This window comes from Buteo buteo, chromosome 27 (genome assembly GCF_964188355.1).
Source record: "Buteo buteo chromosome 27, bButBut1.hap1.1, whole genome shotgun sequence".
Classification (NCBI taxonomy): domain Eukaryota; kingdom Metazoa; phylum Chordata; class Aves; order Accipitriformes; family Accipitridae; genus Buteo; species Buteo buteo.
This window is the reverse complement of record NC_134197.1, coordinates 11,712,641-11,730,447: the sequence shown is the minus strand read 5'-3', so window position 1 is coordinate 11,730,447 and position 17,807 is coordinate 11,712,641. Positions and strand designations below refer to the sequence as shown.

Below are 17,807 nucleotides of genomic sequence, written 5' to 3'. Positions count from 1 at the left end.
GTAACAGGTATTGCACATATATAATGCATACAACATGCAGTTGCTTTCCATAGAGGCTCTTGTTCACAACACTGCCAATGGCAGAGTCAAATCATTTGTGCTGAGATGAGCTCCACTCGCTGCAGTGAGAGCCTTCAGAAGCTCAGTTAATACTCAGAAATTGGCCCAATGATACAAGTTTAGGAATCAGCCAGCAAGTTAGATTCACATAGAATCAGTTTTATTGCCAGGTAAGAAATTCATATTAATATAGTGAATACATATGTTTACAAATAAACATTCTTAAAAAACAAACAAACATTTTATTGTAGGAAGTATTATTGGTATCATAAACTCTGTAGTTAACAAGTATTAACACGGGTTTACTTACAGAACATATAGTTACTAAAATATTTCCACATAAAATATGCTCAAGTTACACGAAACCTGTGTGAATTAGAGTGCAGCTGTAATGTGTATCTAAAGCATATGGATTAACAGCAACATTCCATAAAGGGTCAAATTAAGTCAGCCAGTTGTGAAGGCAATAAAGATTAAAGGAATAAAAGTAAGATAATGGAGAATCTGGGTTGTGTGCAAAGTATTTGTCCCGTGGGCTTTGTCCACTTCTGATAGTCTTAAAACATATGATCATACAATTTAGCAGCACACTTATGGAGAGATGCCGGTGCTCTCAGGATGCAAATCAATCTCAATATAGCTAAAAAAATGGTCTCTCCATTTAACCACATTTCAAATTCTTAGCCATTGCATCCTTGACTATGAAGAAACACTGCCAGTCAGTTGAGTACAGTAAGAAATGCCACTTCCAATTCTTCTTACAACATAACAGTTCTCACTCCTCCCTGCATACTCTTCCAAAACTTATCTCCAGAATTGACAGCTGGTGAGAGCGCAACTGTAGTAAGTTAGCTAGTCAGGACTTAGCCAAATGACTTGTTTTGGGGGAAGGGCAGGAATTTAAGTGAAAGACTGAGTCCGTTGCCTGCCATCAGGCTGTTGCAGCACCACCATCCCATCCCAACTCCATTTATCTCTTTGTGGTTGTGCCGAAGGCTTTACAGGCCCAGGACTGCGAGTCTGTTACCAGTGCCTAGTTCAAGAGGGGTTTTACTCATACGAACAAGGCATCCGGCTCATCAGAACCACAGTCAAGACCACGAGTCCAATTGTTTGTTTAGTTTAAACCCAGATCTCTTTGACGTTTGAGGCTAGTCTGTTAGCCTCTTCCGCCAAATAGTCCACCAAGAGGGAACACCACTATAGAAAGCCAAACAGTAGAGACAATATACCATATAACATTTAGTTGAACTACAAAGAACTACCATGGCTAAAAGCAAATACAAAATGAGAGACTAGAGGGGAAAAGTTTAAATTGGGGAAATGGAGGGGCTAACTAAATAGTCTTGACTGTGCAACCACCACATGGAGATGTAGTCCAGTTTCCCTTCGGGACAAACAGAGGAGGCTGAGCAGGGCAGAACCCTTGTCATCCTTAGCAAAACATGAGGAAATAGCTTAAAGGAACAGAGGGGTCACTTTGAGAAACAAGACTGTCATTGAACAATAGTAATACAGTAAAGGCACCACCCACGTTTAATTTCAGTCTGAAGCAGTTGAAGATAGGCAAAACATTTAGGTGAAGAAAAAGTCTGCAAAGTGAGAATTGTTACCATCTGCCCAAAAACAGGAGGACTGAGAGGGAATATTCTGATGCCCTTATTCCCCCAGCAGCTGTGTCATATGATATGTCTCTTCTTATTTTGGAGGTTCCTAAAAATTTCAAATCAAAGGAAGTAAACTGAAACAAAATCTTCTGCTGTTTGTTATCATCCTGCAGAATTCTTTACCAGCCAGAAAGGTCCCATATGCTCTGAATCATAACAGTCTTCATAAATTCCTTGTAAATGAGTCTTTGTCCCTTATTGTATATATATTTTTTGCGCTTTCTATAGGATGGTGTGAAAGTTCAGTAATAGATGTTAGGGGTTGTACCAAGGTGTTTGCTCTTGGCTTTTCACAGGTCTAGTGATTATTAATATGTTTTATACAAAACTCCTCTCTGAAATAATATACTACCGTATATTGTTCTCTCTTTCTTCCTCTGTCTCAAGGCAGGAACATAGTGTAAATGTTTAAGCAGACATAAAGTTTTTCTAGATTGTGCTACTTCTCATCATGGATTTTAGTTTCAAGTAAAAAATTTAGTCACAAGGGTTTGTGTTCCATTGTGAAATACAAATGGAGTTTATAATTCAACCTTCAGTGTGTATTGCTGAATGGTATTAACCCACTCTTCGGCCTACAGTTGGCTGGATACCAAGAGTGTCCAGGTGGAAGTTCCTTCCTTCCATTTCCTTTTTTTTTTTTAAATTTTATATTTTAAAATTTATTTTTTGCCTTTCAGTTGAGTGTTTGTGTTGTGTGTGTATTTGCGTGTGGTTTTTAAAGGATTTCATTAAAAAAAAAAAAAAAAAGGAAAACAAACTCAAACAGTTACTTCTGTCTTGCTGTTAGTTATGAAGTATGGCTGCGGGCCCAAATAATGCTGGCTCCGGGTTGTCAGTGGGTCACTTAACGTTGGGTCTCCCATACCATGCTTCCCCTTGTTTGTGTATGCTTGCCGTCTTAGAGACTGGTCGTTGGGATCCCAGGTCTTGTAGTGGGAATTGTAACCTAATGGGTGTGTGTGGATCTTTGCGATTTTGGATTTCTGCCCGTTCTGTTTGGTTAGGCCACTGTCAATCGTGTAAGCTCTCTCTTCATCTAGGCGCACTGGATGGAGTGGCAGGCTCCCCTTGGCAGCCAGTTCTGCAAGGTGTCGGCGTTTGGTGTAGAAGTCATCGTTGACTTTGTCAGCTATTTGGATTTAAAAGGGGGAGGGGACAAAAAAATCAGTTGGACACAAGAAAAATGTTACACAGTTTGCAGTAGGTCATGCACAGTTACATCTCTGGACCAGATACAGTTACAGGTCCATCAGCAGGAGAAATCCATGCCACCTCCCACCTCTTATTTTCTTTCTGTAGTATATTTTTGGATGCCATTATGTTAGGTTTTTCATATATGCAGAAAAAAACCTGCTGCCCTTTAACAGAAGACTGTCCCTGCCCCAAATCACTGAGGTTGTGCTGATATTTACATTATGGGGACAGGTCTTGTGAATCTTACCGCTGCTCATCTCACTTAGCATAAAACGTTTAGGAAGTGTTCAGAAGCACACAGACTTTCTTAGAAATATTGAGGCATCTTGGGATGCGCTGTTGTATGAGAGCACATCCATTTAAATGCAATGTGTCCTGCAGACATTTAAACAAGCCAGTTGTAAGGTCCAATGGTGTATGAGGTGGGCCCGTTTCTGTTGAATAATGCCTTAGGGCAAAATGAAGAATAGGATCTGTTCCTCTAAAGGCTAGGAAGTTCACTAATGCTTTATGGGCCTGAAAATACTTTGGGTTGCTGAAGGTTAGGTATTTACCCTGTGATTTTACAGACAAAGAAAATTCTAAATTTCAGGTTCTGACATTGTTTTCTGGGGCCAGTGCCACTAAGAAATACAGCAATAGCCCTGCCAACAAATACCACATTGCTATTCTCAATATAGGATTTTGTCCTCTGTGATTTCCTATACAAGTGTCTTCCAGTGCATGCTTTTGCTAAAGTTTGATTGTTGTTATTGCTGGCATTTATTTGGCCTTGCTTAAAGGTATGAACCATGCTCAGGAAGCTAAAGGCATTCTGCAGCAGTCCAGCAACTCATTTCAGTTTTGAGACTGAGTATCAGGGATTTAAGGGGAGCTTAACTAAATTCCATTTTTTAAGATCTTGGCTTTTATGTAAAGAGGGTTTATTTACCCCCTTCAAAAATCTAGATTTTGATTTAAGATAGTGCCAAATATGTAGATCAACTACAATGGTAGTGTGTTAATCAGCATTGGTGCTTTGAATATATGGTTGTATGAGCCTAGATTTGACTTTTGCTGTGCCCTGGCTAGATGCATCCATTTTCCTTGAATCTATGCCATGTAAGGCTTCTCTGGAGAAGTCTTGTACGTGTAGCTTTCTGTACAGCTCAGCTCCTCTTGCCTTCATGATGAGTAGGTTTTTAATTCCTTGCACTGTTTTTTGTTTATTTTCCCTCTTTTTCTCTCCCCCCAGTATTGCTAGGAGGCTTTTGTTGCATTCTGAATTTTCTCCTTCTCTCTAGATCTGAACTGGATCTTTATGCAAGGCAGTGAAATTCCCATGAGCACCACATTCATCTTCCAAGATTAGGCTTCAGTTCTGCATCCCCCTTGTACTGGCCCCTCAACAGGGAGGAATATTACCAAAGGTAGTTGCTGTTTATCATATCATGACATTTTTTGTATAATGACTGTGCAACTGGACATTGCTCTTAAATCCTTAATTTTGTCTTTAAAGAGGTGTTTCCTCTTCGATGAACTGAAATTGCTCTTGTCTGTGCTGTAAAATTAGGCTTTGTATGTTTTACCCATCTCCACCTATATCTTTTTTCAATTGATGAGTGAATGCTTTTCTATAGCATACAGGTGTCTTCTGTTTTAAACAAATCACAGAATGTAGATAATGGCCTATTCTAATTTCAGTACAGGATGTGCAGTTACAATTGCTGATAGACCTATAATGTGTTACAAAGAGAACCTGCTAAGTTCTGCCTTGATTTTGGGGTGAGTTGTTTCATTTAGACATCTGTAATCTGAATAATCAAGAAGTTGTATCTATTTCTCCTTGGAAGAGCTTTTTCCACTTCTAAACGTGGCTTGTTCTTTTAGTTTGTTAATATTCACTGAATGCCACAAAACAGTATTATATAAGTTGAATAAAACCAGGAGGGAAATGCAATCTGTATTGCTAATTTCTCATTGATCTGTTATCAATAATTGAGAAAAACAGTTGCAGAAAAGGCATTGTGGATATCCGCACAGGTGTTTATTCATATAGATTTTTACATCATAAGCGCTGCAAGTCAGCTGGTTAGGGGACCGAGCTTCTGTATCTTATGACTTAGACCTTGTCTATATATGAAAAGTCACATTAGCTTGTGTAATTTAAATTCAGCATAATTATGTCCAGCTCCTAATATAGATACATTTGTCTGCCTATTTCACATTTAAATTAGTTTAATTTGCATAGAAAAATTAAAAACTAAGCTAATCTTATGGAAGGATAGAGTAAAATTATAAGTTTGTACTTTTAATTTGATCTTAGTTAAGCTTCAGCAATTTGTCTTATGTAACCAAGATCTCTGATGATCAATTACAAGGTAAATAATGACTTCTGTTTAGAAGAATAACAGTGGTGATGCAGTTATGTATATAATGACCAAAATTTTCAGATATTTGCATTGCCTGATTTTTCGTGACATTTTTCTCTTTTGTATGGCTAAGTGAAAAAGGCCACAACAAGCTCAAGCCACTTCCTTGGTTTCTTTTTACTTTTTCTTGCTCGCACGTTTTCCCACTGCCAGCAATGGTCCTGGGTCTCTGAATTTTGTCAGACATTAGATATGTTACTCAGATCTCCAAACACATCAAGACTGATGTCCTCACAAAAGAGTAAATTCTATTACTGTTGCATATAAACAACATCCCCACTGTAAAAACTAAGCAAGGAAGAAATCAGCCTCACAGGGACTGTGCCTATGACACATCTGTGAGATTGATTTTGCTCTTGTTTATGCCATGTTATATGTAAAATTTTCAACTTTTTATTTGTTTCTTAGGGAGGATCACACAGTAAGTAAAAATATTAATTCTGTAAATTTGGTTACATTAAAGTTGCTTTAACTAATTTAGTCCTTAGTCCCTTTCTAGGGACTTCTCAACTGTTCTCTGGATACAGCTTAAAGAGAACTAACCAGGCTCGTATCTGTAAATCCTTGTCAGCAAAGTAAAGAAGAAAGGCAGCAAACATATGATGAGTAGCTGATTGCTTGCGTTTTGTCTGGCAAGGACAGTGTGGGAGAGCTGCTGTTTGTATTTGTCCTGATCAAATAACGGTTTGCAGGGTTTTGCCTGAGAATTTCTTATGTATGTCTAGGAGTTAAATGCTAACAGTGAAAGCCAGCCTCTTTATCTAATGTTTTAACCTCTTTAAAACAGTTTTCTTTCAGCATGCATGTGCAGGCTTACACGTAGGCACATGTACCGGAATTGGGTAGGGAAAAATAACCATTGTAGCAAATATGTAGCAAAAAAACCCATTGATAAAACATTGATTGTTCAGTTGTTCAAAAAGGCTTTTGGCAGGTCCTGAAGCAGTCCTCATTCTTGCACACCAACTAGATTATAGGTTTTATAATACCAGTGTGCTATACCCCAGTGTGAGTGACCTGATGCTAGTATAGTGCAGAAACAGGTTTTTTTACTTCTGATTTTCAAAGCAGAAAAGATTCAGAAAAGTAGTATTGAGCGTGGTTTTATAACAAATATTTTATCAAGAAAAGCATATTTATACTATCGTGATGCCAACTACTTTAAAAATCAACTGTGAGTCTCAGGAAGTTCATTTTTCTTTATAACCAGCCCCTATAAATATTTTGTGGACTTTAAAGATGCAAAGACACATTTTGGAGTTACAGGATAGATTTATTATGTGACCTTGGGTATGTGACTCAACTTCTCTCTGCCTTGGTTTCACCAGCTGTAAAATGAGCTGTTAACACATTAGAGGAGTTAAGTGTTATGAAGTTTAATTGCTTTTTGTAGAGTATACTGAGTTTTCAGATGAAAGGTGCTATAGAAGTGCCTTTTGCATTGGCTTCTGTATATAAATTAGTAAAACAGGATTTAAAGATATCACTGTCATGTTTACAAAAGAAGTAAAGAATTAGAATTGCAAAATTGCTAAATGAACAATAGTAAAAGAAGGGCTTTAATTCTGAGTGTTATTCTTTGTGTTCCCTCCCTCTAGTCTTGGCAGCTAATTATAAAGATGTTCTCAGTTTCAATATTTTTGTAAGGTTTTTACTCCTTTAAGGTAATGCACCCACAAATTTAGTTACTGTTGTAGATGTTCATCTGAAAAAAATGCTGTAATATGAATTTTTTCTAACCTAAAACATGTGCCTGGGAGGGGGGAGAACTTGGGCTTTTGTTCCTGCTGTGCATGAAATGAATAACTGAAAAAATATAGAAACAATGTGAGGATCAAAAGCAGGACTTCTCCCTCCCAGCTGAGTACCTTAACTATTAAGCTAAAGAGATGTTTTCTCTTCCTTTGTCTTTCTAGACTAATAAATCTTGAATTTTCTTCTGCTCCACAGCACAGGTTCATTAGGATGTGAATCTGGGTGGGAACCATCCTAGCAGAAGCTGGGATGCACCTTGCTGAGTAGGGAATGTAGATTTAAATCCCACTCAGTTGGAGAAGTTGTACAACCATGAACTTACCGTCTAAAAGGTGGATCACTCCACTCCTCACTCTTATCTGAATCCAATGATGCCATAAAGAAAGTGACCACAACTGCCTGTTTTATTTTGATCTCAACTTTGCCAGTATCAGTGTCAAATGTCTCAGGTTGGGACCCCTGCCTATTTCCTTGAATTTTGATTTTGAAATGAGATAGCTACCAAGCTGCTTGGGATAGCAAGGTCATAGGAATGCCTAGGAAAACTTCAGGGAGTTTAGGCTCATTTAGATGAGGTGGCCAGAAAATAATGGGCTTTTGATGGTACTTTTTGCTTCAAGTTTCCCCATTCTGCCTAAATCTGTCACGAGGAGAGACAAGCTTTGTTCTTTTGCTGATTGATGATTGGCCATGACCAAACTTGGAAGTTGCACTTATTTCTTCAAAATCCACAGTTATATTACAAAAGCATGTAAACCAGTGAGTCGCTTATAGAGTAAATACCATGAATGAAAACATGTTTTCTTGAAAATCAGTGGCAAAAATCCTTGTGGCTGTAATAGGGCCACAATTTCTCACTGCGCTTATTTGAGTGTATGTTATCTGTGCTGAGAGGTGGCCCTAAAGCTATGTAATGTCGTTCTGCTCCCTAAGTTAAGTAGTCTTCAAAGTGGCTGTGTAACCACTTCTGGCATAAACAGTTGTGTGAACATCTATTAGTGTTGTGTAATGCTTTCTTTTTCTTGTAAAATACTGCAGTTACAAGCATTTCTGTGTAGAAAGTACAGCTAAATAAGGAGGTCTTGGGTAATTCTGAAGCAGTGTTTTTTACTCATTTCCTCATTGACAATCCTCCTATCTTTGTGGGTCCATAAAATGGCTTTGAATTCTTGCACCACTTCTTACAGCTATGGGAGAAGTGTAGAATCCTGAAAGACAGTTATGTCCTGCAGCTTTTGTGAAAGTAGGCACCTAGGAGTGGGAAGAAACCTCTGAAGTGAAAGAGGAGAATCCACAAAGGAGTGAGCCCTTATAAAAGCTCTAAAGACATTAAAAAAAAAAAAATCTTCAGTGAGAGCTTGCAGTCACAGTCAGAAGATACAAAAATATATAGGGAACCCTGTTTCTTAGTAGATGTTTGTTATCTGAACATATTTTAAGAACTACTTTGTGAAATGCAGAGCTTTATTCTAGCCACAGAGAGACTGTATTTCAAATTTAGGGCTAGAGATACAGAAAGCAAGCCAATGGAAAATGCTGGGGACAGGCAATCACGCACCAGATAACAGCTAAAATACACTAACTGCCTATTTGTAGATGTTTTCTGCTTAACAGTAAAGCTATCTCTATATAATATTTAACAGTTTATAACAAGGCTTTGCTTCTACAGCCATGACTGCTGAGACATTAGTGTAGTTACCTGAAGCTATGGGAACCTTACATTTCTCTCTCTAGGTAATGAAAATGAAAAGTTGAGGAAAGACAAAAGGGTAATGAATATTGGCTCAAAGACAACATGAGAATTTTGCCCAGGGAAGTACTAGGATGCTGCCTTTGGTGGTGCTGTTGTTGATCCTGTCTGAATGTGTGATCGCTTATTCATTTGCTTTTCTAAGCTGGCATCTAAGACAATATGTTCAAAGGCTTCCAAGATGTAAGCCAACTCTATGGGAGAATTTTTGCAGGAGTTCAACTGAAAATCAAAGTAGTATCATTTCTACACTATTACAAGTTTTTTGTCGGGTTAGGGGAAAAAATGAACATGGACTGAGTTCATATTAGCTGTCCCCAGGTATGAATTGGATACAATAAATTCACTGAAAAGTGTGTTCCATCCAGTAAAACAAATAACTAATGGCCTGTATTTTGAATGAAGGGGTTCACTAAGCATCATGGAGCATAGAAGGATTTGCCATGCATAACATGAAGTCTGTTGAAAACAGAATATAGCTAGATGTGGCAGGTAGACACAATTCTATTCATATAATGCCAGCAGTGGGTAGGATGATATGATAGATGTGTCTGTGGCCAAGAGGAAGGAATGTAGCTACTTCATGGTTGGTCACTAGCTGGTCTCATGTCACGGGCAATGGAATGGCTGTGTATAAGGTGGGGCAATTTTAAACTATACTAAATTCTAAGGAAAGGTGAAGGCCATTTAAAATAATTTTTGCATCCCTCCTTCGCCATTCTTGTATTGAGCTCTGAAAATGCAGAATTCAGCCTGTGGGCTGCAATGCATTGACTTCTGTCCTAAATATTTGCCTTTCTTCCCCCCAAAGTTCTAACACCAGCTTGCCTTTATTTAAGACATTCTGAAAAGGAAGATAATACTTTATGTCTGTGGATTCTTTCTCATGATTTTTATTCCCTATTACTGATAGAGGTAAAGAAAAATACATAATGCATAGAACCACCCATAAATTATTTTCATAATTTTGGTAGAACCTACTTTTTGTGGGTCTGTGTTATTCCTTTCCTGGCCCTCTTTAGCACTTTATTCATTTCTTATAGTGATCTGGAGAGAGACCAGGCGTGAAAAGACATACCATATCAAACTTTTCTTCTGCAGACATTGTTTGAAAGGAGCTTGTCCACCTCCAGACACAAGACTGCATTTTGTTTTCCCAGTGAAACAAAATTCTACTTTCATGATACAAGACATGATGAAACATGAATATGTAGGCCCAAACATTTCTTCTCTTCTATTGATTACTTTCATGACAGTTTCTGAAAGGCTGAAGAGGCCAGAATATTTCTGGATTTTGAGACGCATTAGGAATGGTTTAGAATAGAAATGTAATTAGACTTGGTAAGTAGAGCCTCCAGTCTCAGCAATGTTCTCTTTATCCACTACAGGCAGCGAAGGCTGCTGCTTGGTTGGGAACGCTAAGACAGAATTTGATTAACTCCTCAGGCATCAGACATCATGTGTGGTACTCATGTACAGGGTTACAGTTCCCTGGAACACAAGAGTAGCCACATGTCTGTGAGCAGAAGCAACCCTCTTCCAACAATGTGCCAAAAAAGCATGGCACTGCAAAGTCTATTTTTTTTTCTTTTTCTTTTTACAAACATTTATTTACTGTGTAAGTTTAGGCAAGTTTCTCCTTGGACATGTAAAACAGCTTTTCCAGTTGGGTTTTGTATACTTGACTGCATTGACTTACATAGTATTAAATTGCAATATTTATGATTCAATTTTGCAAAGTGCTGCAGTGATATCATGATTTGGTTTTGGTCAAAATACCCCAGACACACACACACGTTGTACCTAATGTAGAGACCAATGACATGCAGAATACTTGTATCTAACCAATGTAAGAAAAGCAGAGCTTTTCTGATTTACCAGAATCAATAGGTTCTGTCAACCTGGAAACAAATGGTAGCTACATCATGTTAAATTAACATTAAAATTGTAAATGTTTTCAGGAGACCTGAAATCTGTTGCATGCAGATAGACAAAGATTACACTACTTTGTTATACCCTCAAGTGATTTAACATTTTACATTCAAGCATCAAGATGTCAAATCGCTGGTTCAGTATTGTGCAATGAATGATAAACTTGAGAATGAAATAAGATTGCCAGTTCTATTCTTGAACCAATGGATGAAATTGTAAAAGAAGTCTAAGAGAATTATGTATTCAAATCTCTGACTTTTCTTTGAAAATGCAGCCAGTGGCTGTCCTGTAACTGTAAATCTGTTTTTTTCTTTTTTTTTTTCTTTTTTTTCCTAAATGCCTCTAAGCTCATGTCCTTTCATGGCATCTACAATGGCAAATACATATGAAAAGTTCTACTGTGAAATATTTATTTCCTTTTATCTCATTTAGGCATATTTATTAGTTTGAGTTTTACTGGAAACCTTATATGTGGTAAGAAAACTTGCCTTTTGTAATAGAAACTATCTAAGGAGTCATGCTGTCATGCTTAACTTCTGAATAAAGCATGACTGCAGCATAAACTGATTATAGGAAATGAGGGTTTGGCTCGCTTTCTAAAAATGCTGTCCGAAGCCAAAGAGGTTAACACTTAGGAGATTTGCTTGAAAGGCTTCTTCCACTTCTTCCTTCAGTAATCTTGCTTGCTTTTTCACTGGGTAGTTTTTAAGGCTTCTCAAGCAAGTCAGTTAGGACAAATCTGATTTTGTCAAAAGTTTGCAGCAATGCTTTCATACATCAACAATAATATGAAATTGTTTGTAACCTTTTTGGTCGGTGAGGACTTTCAGTTTGTTTAAGGGCAGGGCTTCCTCACTATTCCAGGAGCATTGCTTCATTGTACATTTGCAGAAAAACTGTGCAGTCATGTGCAATAATAGGCCCTACTACTGCAGTCAGAGTAATTCAGGCAGTCTGCACACAGCAATGTGCCTTGCTGCTGGGAGTGGACCGTAAACCAGGTGGACTGTCCTGGCAGGCTGCACACTGAGTAGTATGTGGGTCACGTCGGAAAAAAATTTCACAGTGTTCTGCAATGTGATTCAGCATCTAAAAATGCATGTTTGTTTTTCCTTAAGGTGTCAATTTATCTCATTTAACGTTGACTGAAAAAGCTGTTATATTCCTGACCACATTTATTTGTAATAACTGTTCTTAGCACGAACCTAATTTCATTTTTTTCACACATTGCTGTTGGCATTCTTCTGTGTGCTGAATTTCATTTTCAGTTTTAATACTTTTTATTAGATGGTTTTGTTTCCTTTCGTATACTGCTGGTTATAACTCTTAAACATATGTCTGAATCAGCTACAAATACTCCTAGCTGTGATGATGTAGAAAGCTGCATGAAAACACAGAAGACCCAGTTCAGGTCTCTGAATACATAATTAAGACGTGGTTTTAGTGCTGAAATAAACCTGCGTTTTTCTGTCTTTCAACTGGTGTCATACTAGATTTACACTATTCTTTCCAATTACAGAGTGAGGTCTAAAGTCCTTTTGAATTGTACTGGTTAAATGAAAAAAGTCCCAGTGATGTAATAACTATTTTTTGCAGGAGTTATTTTTATTTGATCTGTTTCTTAACTGCTGTAATTTTAAAGAATTTTTAGCAATCATTCTGGATTGAAGTTGATTTGTTTTTCCAAAATTAGCTGTGCTATAAGTTATTTCTATTAGAAAGTTATCTTTTTCTTTTTTTTTTTTTTTGCCAGAACAAATCCTTTTTAAGAGACAGTTATTAAGCAAGAGAAAAAAAATCAAGAAGTAATTCCATAGCTGTACTTGCACACATTCCATTCTTGTTTTTTATTCTCCTTTCCTTCTCTTCCTGCCTCCATACTACTAGACTGCGTGGCATTTGTATTATTAAAGTCTTGTGCATAATTGTCAGAGGTTTCCAAACCAGACATGTGTCAAACTGAAAAGAAATAGTGTTCCCTGGTAATTGCCACACTTGCACTGTCAGAAGAAAATCAGTTTCATAAGGTTTTCATGCAGATTGGGCAAACCCAAAGGCAAACCTTCACTAATGCCTGCTCTGAAGAGAACCCTCTGAGTAGCCTTCACATAAAGCAAAAGTATTTGAGAATGACTGACAGTCAAAGAAGGATTAGTAATGAAGCTCACTTCAATTCATATTTAATAGTGTGTGCACACACAAGATTTTTGCCATATCGGGATGTTCAGCTCCCACTCCTACCTTTTTTTCCAGGAATTGCAATCATAACTATCACTTGTGAAAAAGAGAACCAGCAGTGCTGAGCTTCAGATCTTTCTCCCCCACTGTAGTATGTCCCTTGCAAGGGAAGGTGAAGTTTTCACAGGATCACCTTCCAGAGCCTCAGAAGCTTTGCAAACTTTCCCACTATAAAAATTACCTAATGTACTTAATATTATCATTAGGATGGGACAGACTGTTATTTTCTTTTTTTTTTTTTTTTGATCCTGTAGTATCATAGCTACTACATATCAGATTTAATTTTTTTTTCAGCTTTTCTTTTCCTCTTATCCTTCTTCAAATAAGCTGTCAGAGGAAGGACTTTTGGAAAAATTAACTATGCATTACAAATCATGTTATTGCTCTTCCTCCCTCTGTGCCTCAAGCCTTTTGTTATTATAGTATGAATGTGTAGGAGTAAAGCAATGATCTCTGTGGCTTTTATCTGTGTAATTTCTCTCTTAAACACATTTACTGTCTTTAGAACATCCCTGCAGAACCAAAATAGCAGACAGATAACTGCTGCTATTTATATTATATTGTTAATAAGGGATTCATTCCTATCAGTTGTCTTAGTAGTCTTCACTGGTATTCATGGGTAATTCTGAAGAACATCACACTACTGCTATTGACATATATCCGTGCACAAAGCTGAAGAATATTAAATCTTTTGAGTTTTTTAATTTGGTTAGAACCACAAAAAAAAAATAATTATTTGTTTACTTCAGTAAACTTGACTTGCAACAAAGTAATCCTCATAACTGCTTAATATTACCAAGCCAAACCTGAAAGTTCATGTCACAAACATAGATGCACCAAGGTTGAATGTAATAGTTTACAGCTCTGTTGTCTGCATGGAGGCAGATTCTCATGTACTTGAAGAAACAATACTTTCACACAAAAATAACCCCAATGTGAATCCGTAGAACTATGGAAAACAAAGTATGAGCATAGGAATTGAATTCTGTTTCTCACTGAGTTTGCTTCCCAAACCCTAAATTCCTAAATCTATTCCTGAATTAAGCATATTGATTGTAGTGGGATTTCAGAATTGTACTCTCTGGCTTCATTCCATTATCCTTTGGTCAGTTCTTGGGAAAATTTAAATCAAAGCCCTTCCTTAAAAAGCTACTTTTCATTTTCACCTTTTGAGTTTTAAAAAGAAAAAATCCTGGATCATTTATTATAACCTGATTTATCTTTGAATATTGTCAGCATGAAAGACTACTCATTAAATAAAACTGGCCCCTGAAATCCTTTAGTTAGAGGAACTTTTAATTCAAGAAAATTTAAATTCAAGAAAATTATGTTCAAGACTTTTTCCCCAGAATTCATTCAAAGTTGACACTTCAAAATCATTTAGAACTTCACTTCCATGTGCTGAGTTTAGAACACTTTCTAAGCACTGCAGGTATTTAAAAATGATGATGAAGTCAAGACAGATTTTCAAAATCTCCGTTAATTTTTTGAAAAACAGCTATGGGGGGATTTGGGACACCAGTGAAGTTGTAAGTTTTGATCATTTGGCACTTCTGAGAACCACTTGCAGGATATCACATGTTGAACACCTGTACGAAACTCTTATTTCAGAAATATTGCTGTAAATGACCTGCACAGCTAATAGTCCAGGAGGAAAAAAATGAGTGGAGTATGTTCAGAACAACCAGTGCAATTGATGTGTAGGTTCCATGGTTGGTACTGCAAAAGTCACACTTCAGATTAAATCTAGACTTTAGCTGGGATCCCACAGTGTTACTATTTATCTGCAAGTATTCACAGTTGTTTTCATACCTTTATGATCAATCTCTACTCTTAAATAATAAATAAAAAATCTGCATTGCAGAATGAGAAGTATGTTTATATGTAGATATATGTTTATAGTGTAAAATAAAACAGTTACAGAGTCGGATATATAAGAAGGGTTGCAAGTGAAAATGCTTAACTTTGTTAAATTTTGTCTTCGCCTGAGCAGAACTTTGGTTTTTATTGGTTCACTTTTATTTAGTGTTTTTGCCTAGGTGTAAACTTTCACTCACTCATGTCTTCACATCACTTAATGTGTAAAAAATCTCATGCATAATTCATTAACGTTTCATAGAAATAGGTTTGAATAACCCACACTTGATATAGATTTACTAGTTTCAGTCCTGTGGCCATCATTGATCTCAATAGATGGAAATAAAGCTAGTTACTGTAAGCTGAAGTCATCTTAAGCTGACTGCAGTCCTCAAAGACAAAAGGCAAGAAAAAGACAGTAAAAAAACCTGAAAGACTAGCATTCTGTAGCAGTCAACTGGACTCACATTACTGTTACTTTAGATCTGCCTGTTGTGTGTTATAAAAGGAGAAAATTACTTTTTGTTTCATTTTGATTCATTATCACATAATAAGGATTTTAAAAATCAACTAGTTTCCAGAGAACCAACATAATTTTTAGTGGAAGAGTTTGAGTTCTCTATGATGTATAACTGATGGATTATGGAGTGGTGTTTATAATCTGAACTTTTATGACTTTATTGGTGACAGTTTCATTTCCTCAGTTTTAAAATACATACTGATAACAAGAAAAAATTGCCGTTTCTCCATTATAGGGAATCCACTGTAGGGAACAGGGGTGGAATGAATATCAACTTCAGGAACAAGAATTAAGGATGCACACATTTAAATTTGCTATTTTGGCATGAAAAACAGGCTGAGAATTTATTAGATACTTATAAATATGCTTCATCCACCATAAAACCAGGTAGTGGACCAAATTCAGACAAAACAAATTCACTAGATGTGAATCAAACCCAGAAAACTAAAAATACTGAGATAAACCTAAACTAAATGGACCTGAAGGTCAGGTTTCCTTTCTTTCACAAGTTCAACATGTTGCTAAGGTCTTAAAAATGAGACAACGTAGATGGAAATGTTTTAAGAGCATCTTATTTTGGTGTTAAAACTGCTTCTTGTGAGAGAAGGACTATTTGCAATTTCGTCCCAGCAGTCTAAATGTCGCTTCTGCCAAGACCAATGTAGCCCCGAAGGGTTACCTTTTCATGGCTCCGTTTATTTGCTAAAGGATGGCATAGGCAATGGCTGCTTTGATGCCTGATTATGTACAGCAGAATTCCCCAGTCTCAGAAAGAATAACACCCTGTAGATTTTATAGTAAACTGTTGTTTCTTTAAAAGGCTGTAAAAGAATGTCAGCGATGCAGCTGATCTTGCTCAAGATACTGAGGCTTTGCACAAACAGCATATTTATAATTAAAATACAGCTACCTCACTGGAAGAAGAAATGAGTGTGCTGGATAATAAAATAGGAAAATATTTTAATCAAGACTCCCCAAGCATTTTTTATTTACTTATGACAGAGTGCCTGCAGGTATCAGAAGCCAATCTGGTGAATAACAGAGAAAACAATTAAATGATTTAGTGGAAGCAAGAAACAGCAACGCACTGAGCAGGATGTGAAGTTTGGGGGGTCTCAGAAGAAGGCATAGGTGGAACAGGTGACACCAGCACTTCATCTAGTTGGGAAATGGGAAGGCTGAGGCAGCAGTGCTAACGGGGGGGGTGGTAAAGTGAGGCTTGCTACTGAGTGCTTCTTGGCTTTTCTCCTGTGCCTGAAGGAGAAGCAAGGATTAAAGTATGAAAGACTTCCTTAACAAATGAACACTCAAAAGCTTCGAATTCTCCAGCCATGCTGGGCTAAGTAAATAATAATAATAATAAGATACTAAGCTTTTATGTCCTACTTCCTTGAGACGGATCCGTAGTTCCAGCATTGAATTGGACAGGTTGCCTAGTATAGCATTACCCATGACACTGAAGATACATCTAGATATATGAAATCATTAACTGAATCACCCTCTGGATATGACAAATGATGCATTAATCTGTACTTCCTTGCCTGTTTTCATGGTGTTAAATCCAGGGAGCTACTCCCATGTCCCAGATTTTTTTAATCCATTTTTATGCAACTGCTTATGGAAGTAGTAGCTGAAAATTTCTTTACTTTTTGAAATGAAAGAACAATTCCTTTTTAAGCATTCCAAAGAAACATGAATATTTACCTGTCAGTGTAACAGTGTGGGTGGTATGGGAAAGTGAAGTAACACAAACACATCATGTTCAATAGTTCCATAGTTCTACTTTTTCTAAAAGTTGACTGTATCAACCCCTGTGAATACACGGGCAGGCCTTTTTCCCTGTTGTGTGTTTCCATTTTTCCAGTTACAGTATTTCTTTCCATCCCAAAGCACAACGAACTATAGGGAACAGTACAGAATCTCATTTTCTGGTGAGATAGGTATCAGATTCCTAGGGGGCAGTTGTGAAGTCACTTCTACTCTCATAAGACAGATCTTGTATCAGCACAGAGTTATAATAATTTCTATAGAAATTGAAGATCTAAAGCTTAAGAGAAGGCAACACCAAATTACACATCAGACAGGAGGATGGTTCAAAGATAACACCTTAGGAGTTAACCTTATGGTGATCTTCCCCTTTGGATCCCTCTGTGTGTGTAGTCGTAAAGGACAAACAAACCAGATAGTTTTCTCACATGCTGCACCTTTTTGAGGGTGATGTTGCCTTGCGCATTGGCACACTTGCGACCACAGTATTTTCTATATAGTAACAGTGACCTAAACAGGAGATATTTATTCCTTGAGTGTCATATTTGCAGAATCTCACTTTGGAGTTTTACAGCTGCAAGCAGAGCTGGAACACTGTCTAATGTTTCCTTCGGGATCAAAGAACTGTGAAGCTTCAAGAAATGCTGGGAGCT

General features: G+C 37.2%; 1 protein-coding gene across 1 annotated transcript in view; it reads right to left on the bottom strand.

The window, feature by feature from the left end:
• Window positions 1-1,989: 1,989 nt before the first annotated feature.
• Window positions 1,990-17,807, bottom strand: part of SHISA9 (shisa family member 9) — a 193,360-nt gene continuing 177,542 nt past the window's right edge. Inside the window, exon 4 of the mRNA XM_075058441.1 lies at window positions 1,990-2,859. Within this exon, the coding sequence (XP_074914542.1) occupies window positions 2,489-2,859 (371 nt within the window). The 3' untranslated portion in view covers window positions 1,990-2,488. The remainder of the gene's footprint in view (window positions 2,860-17,807) is intronic.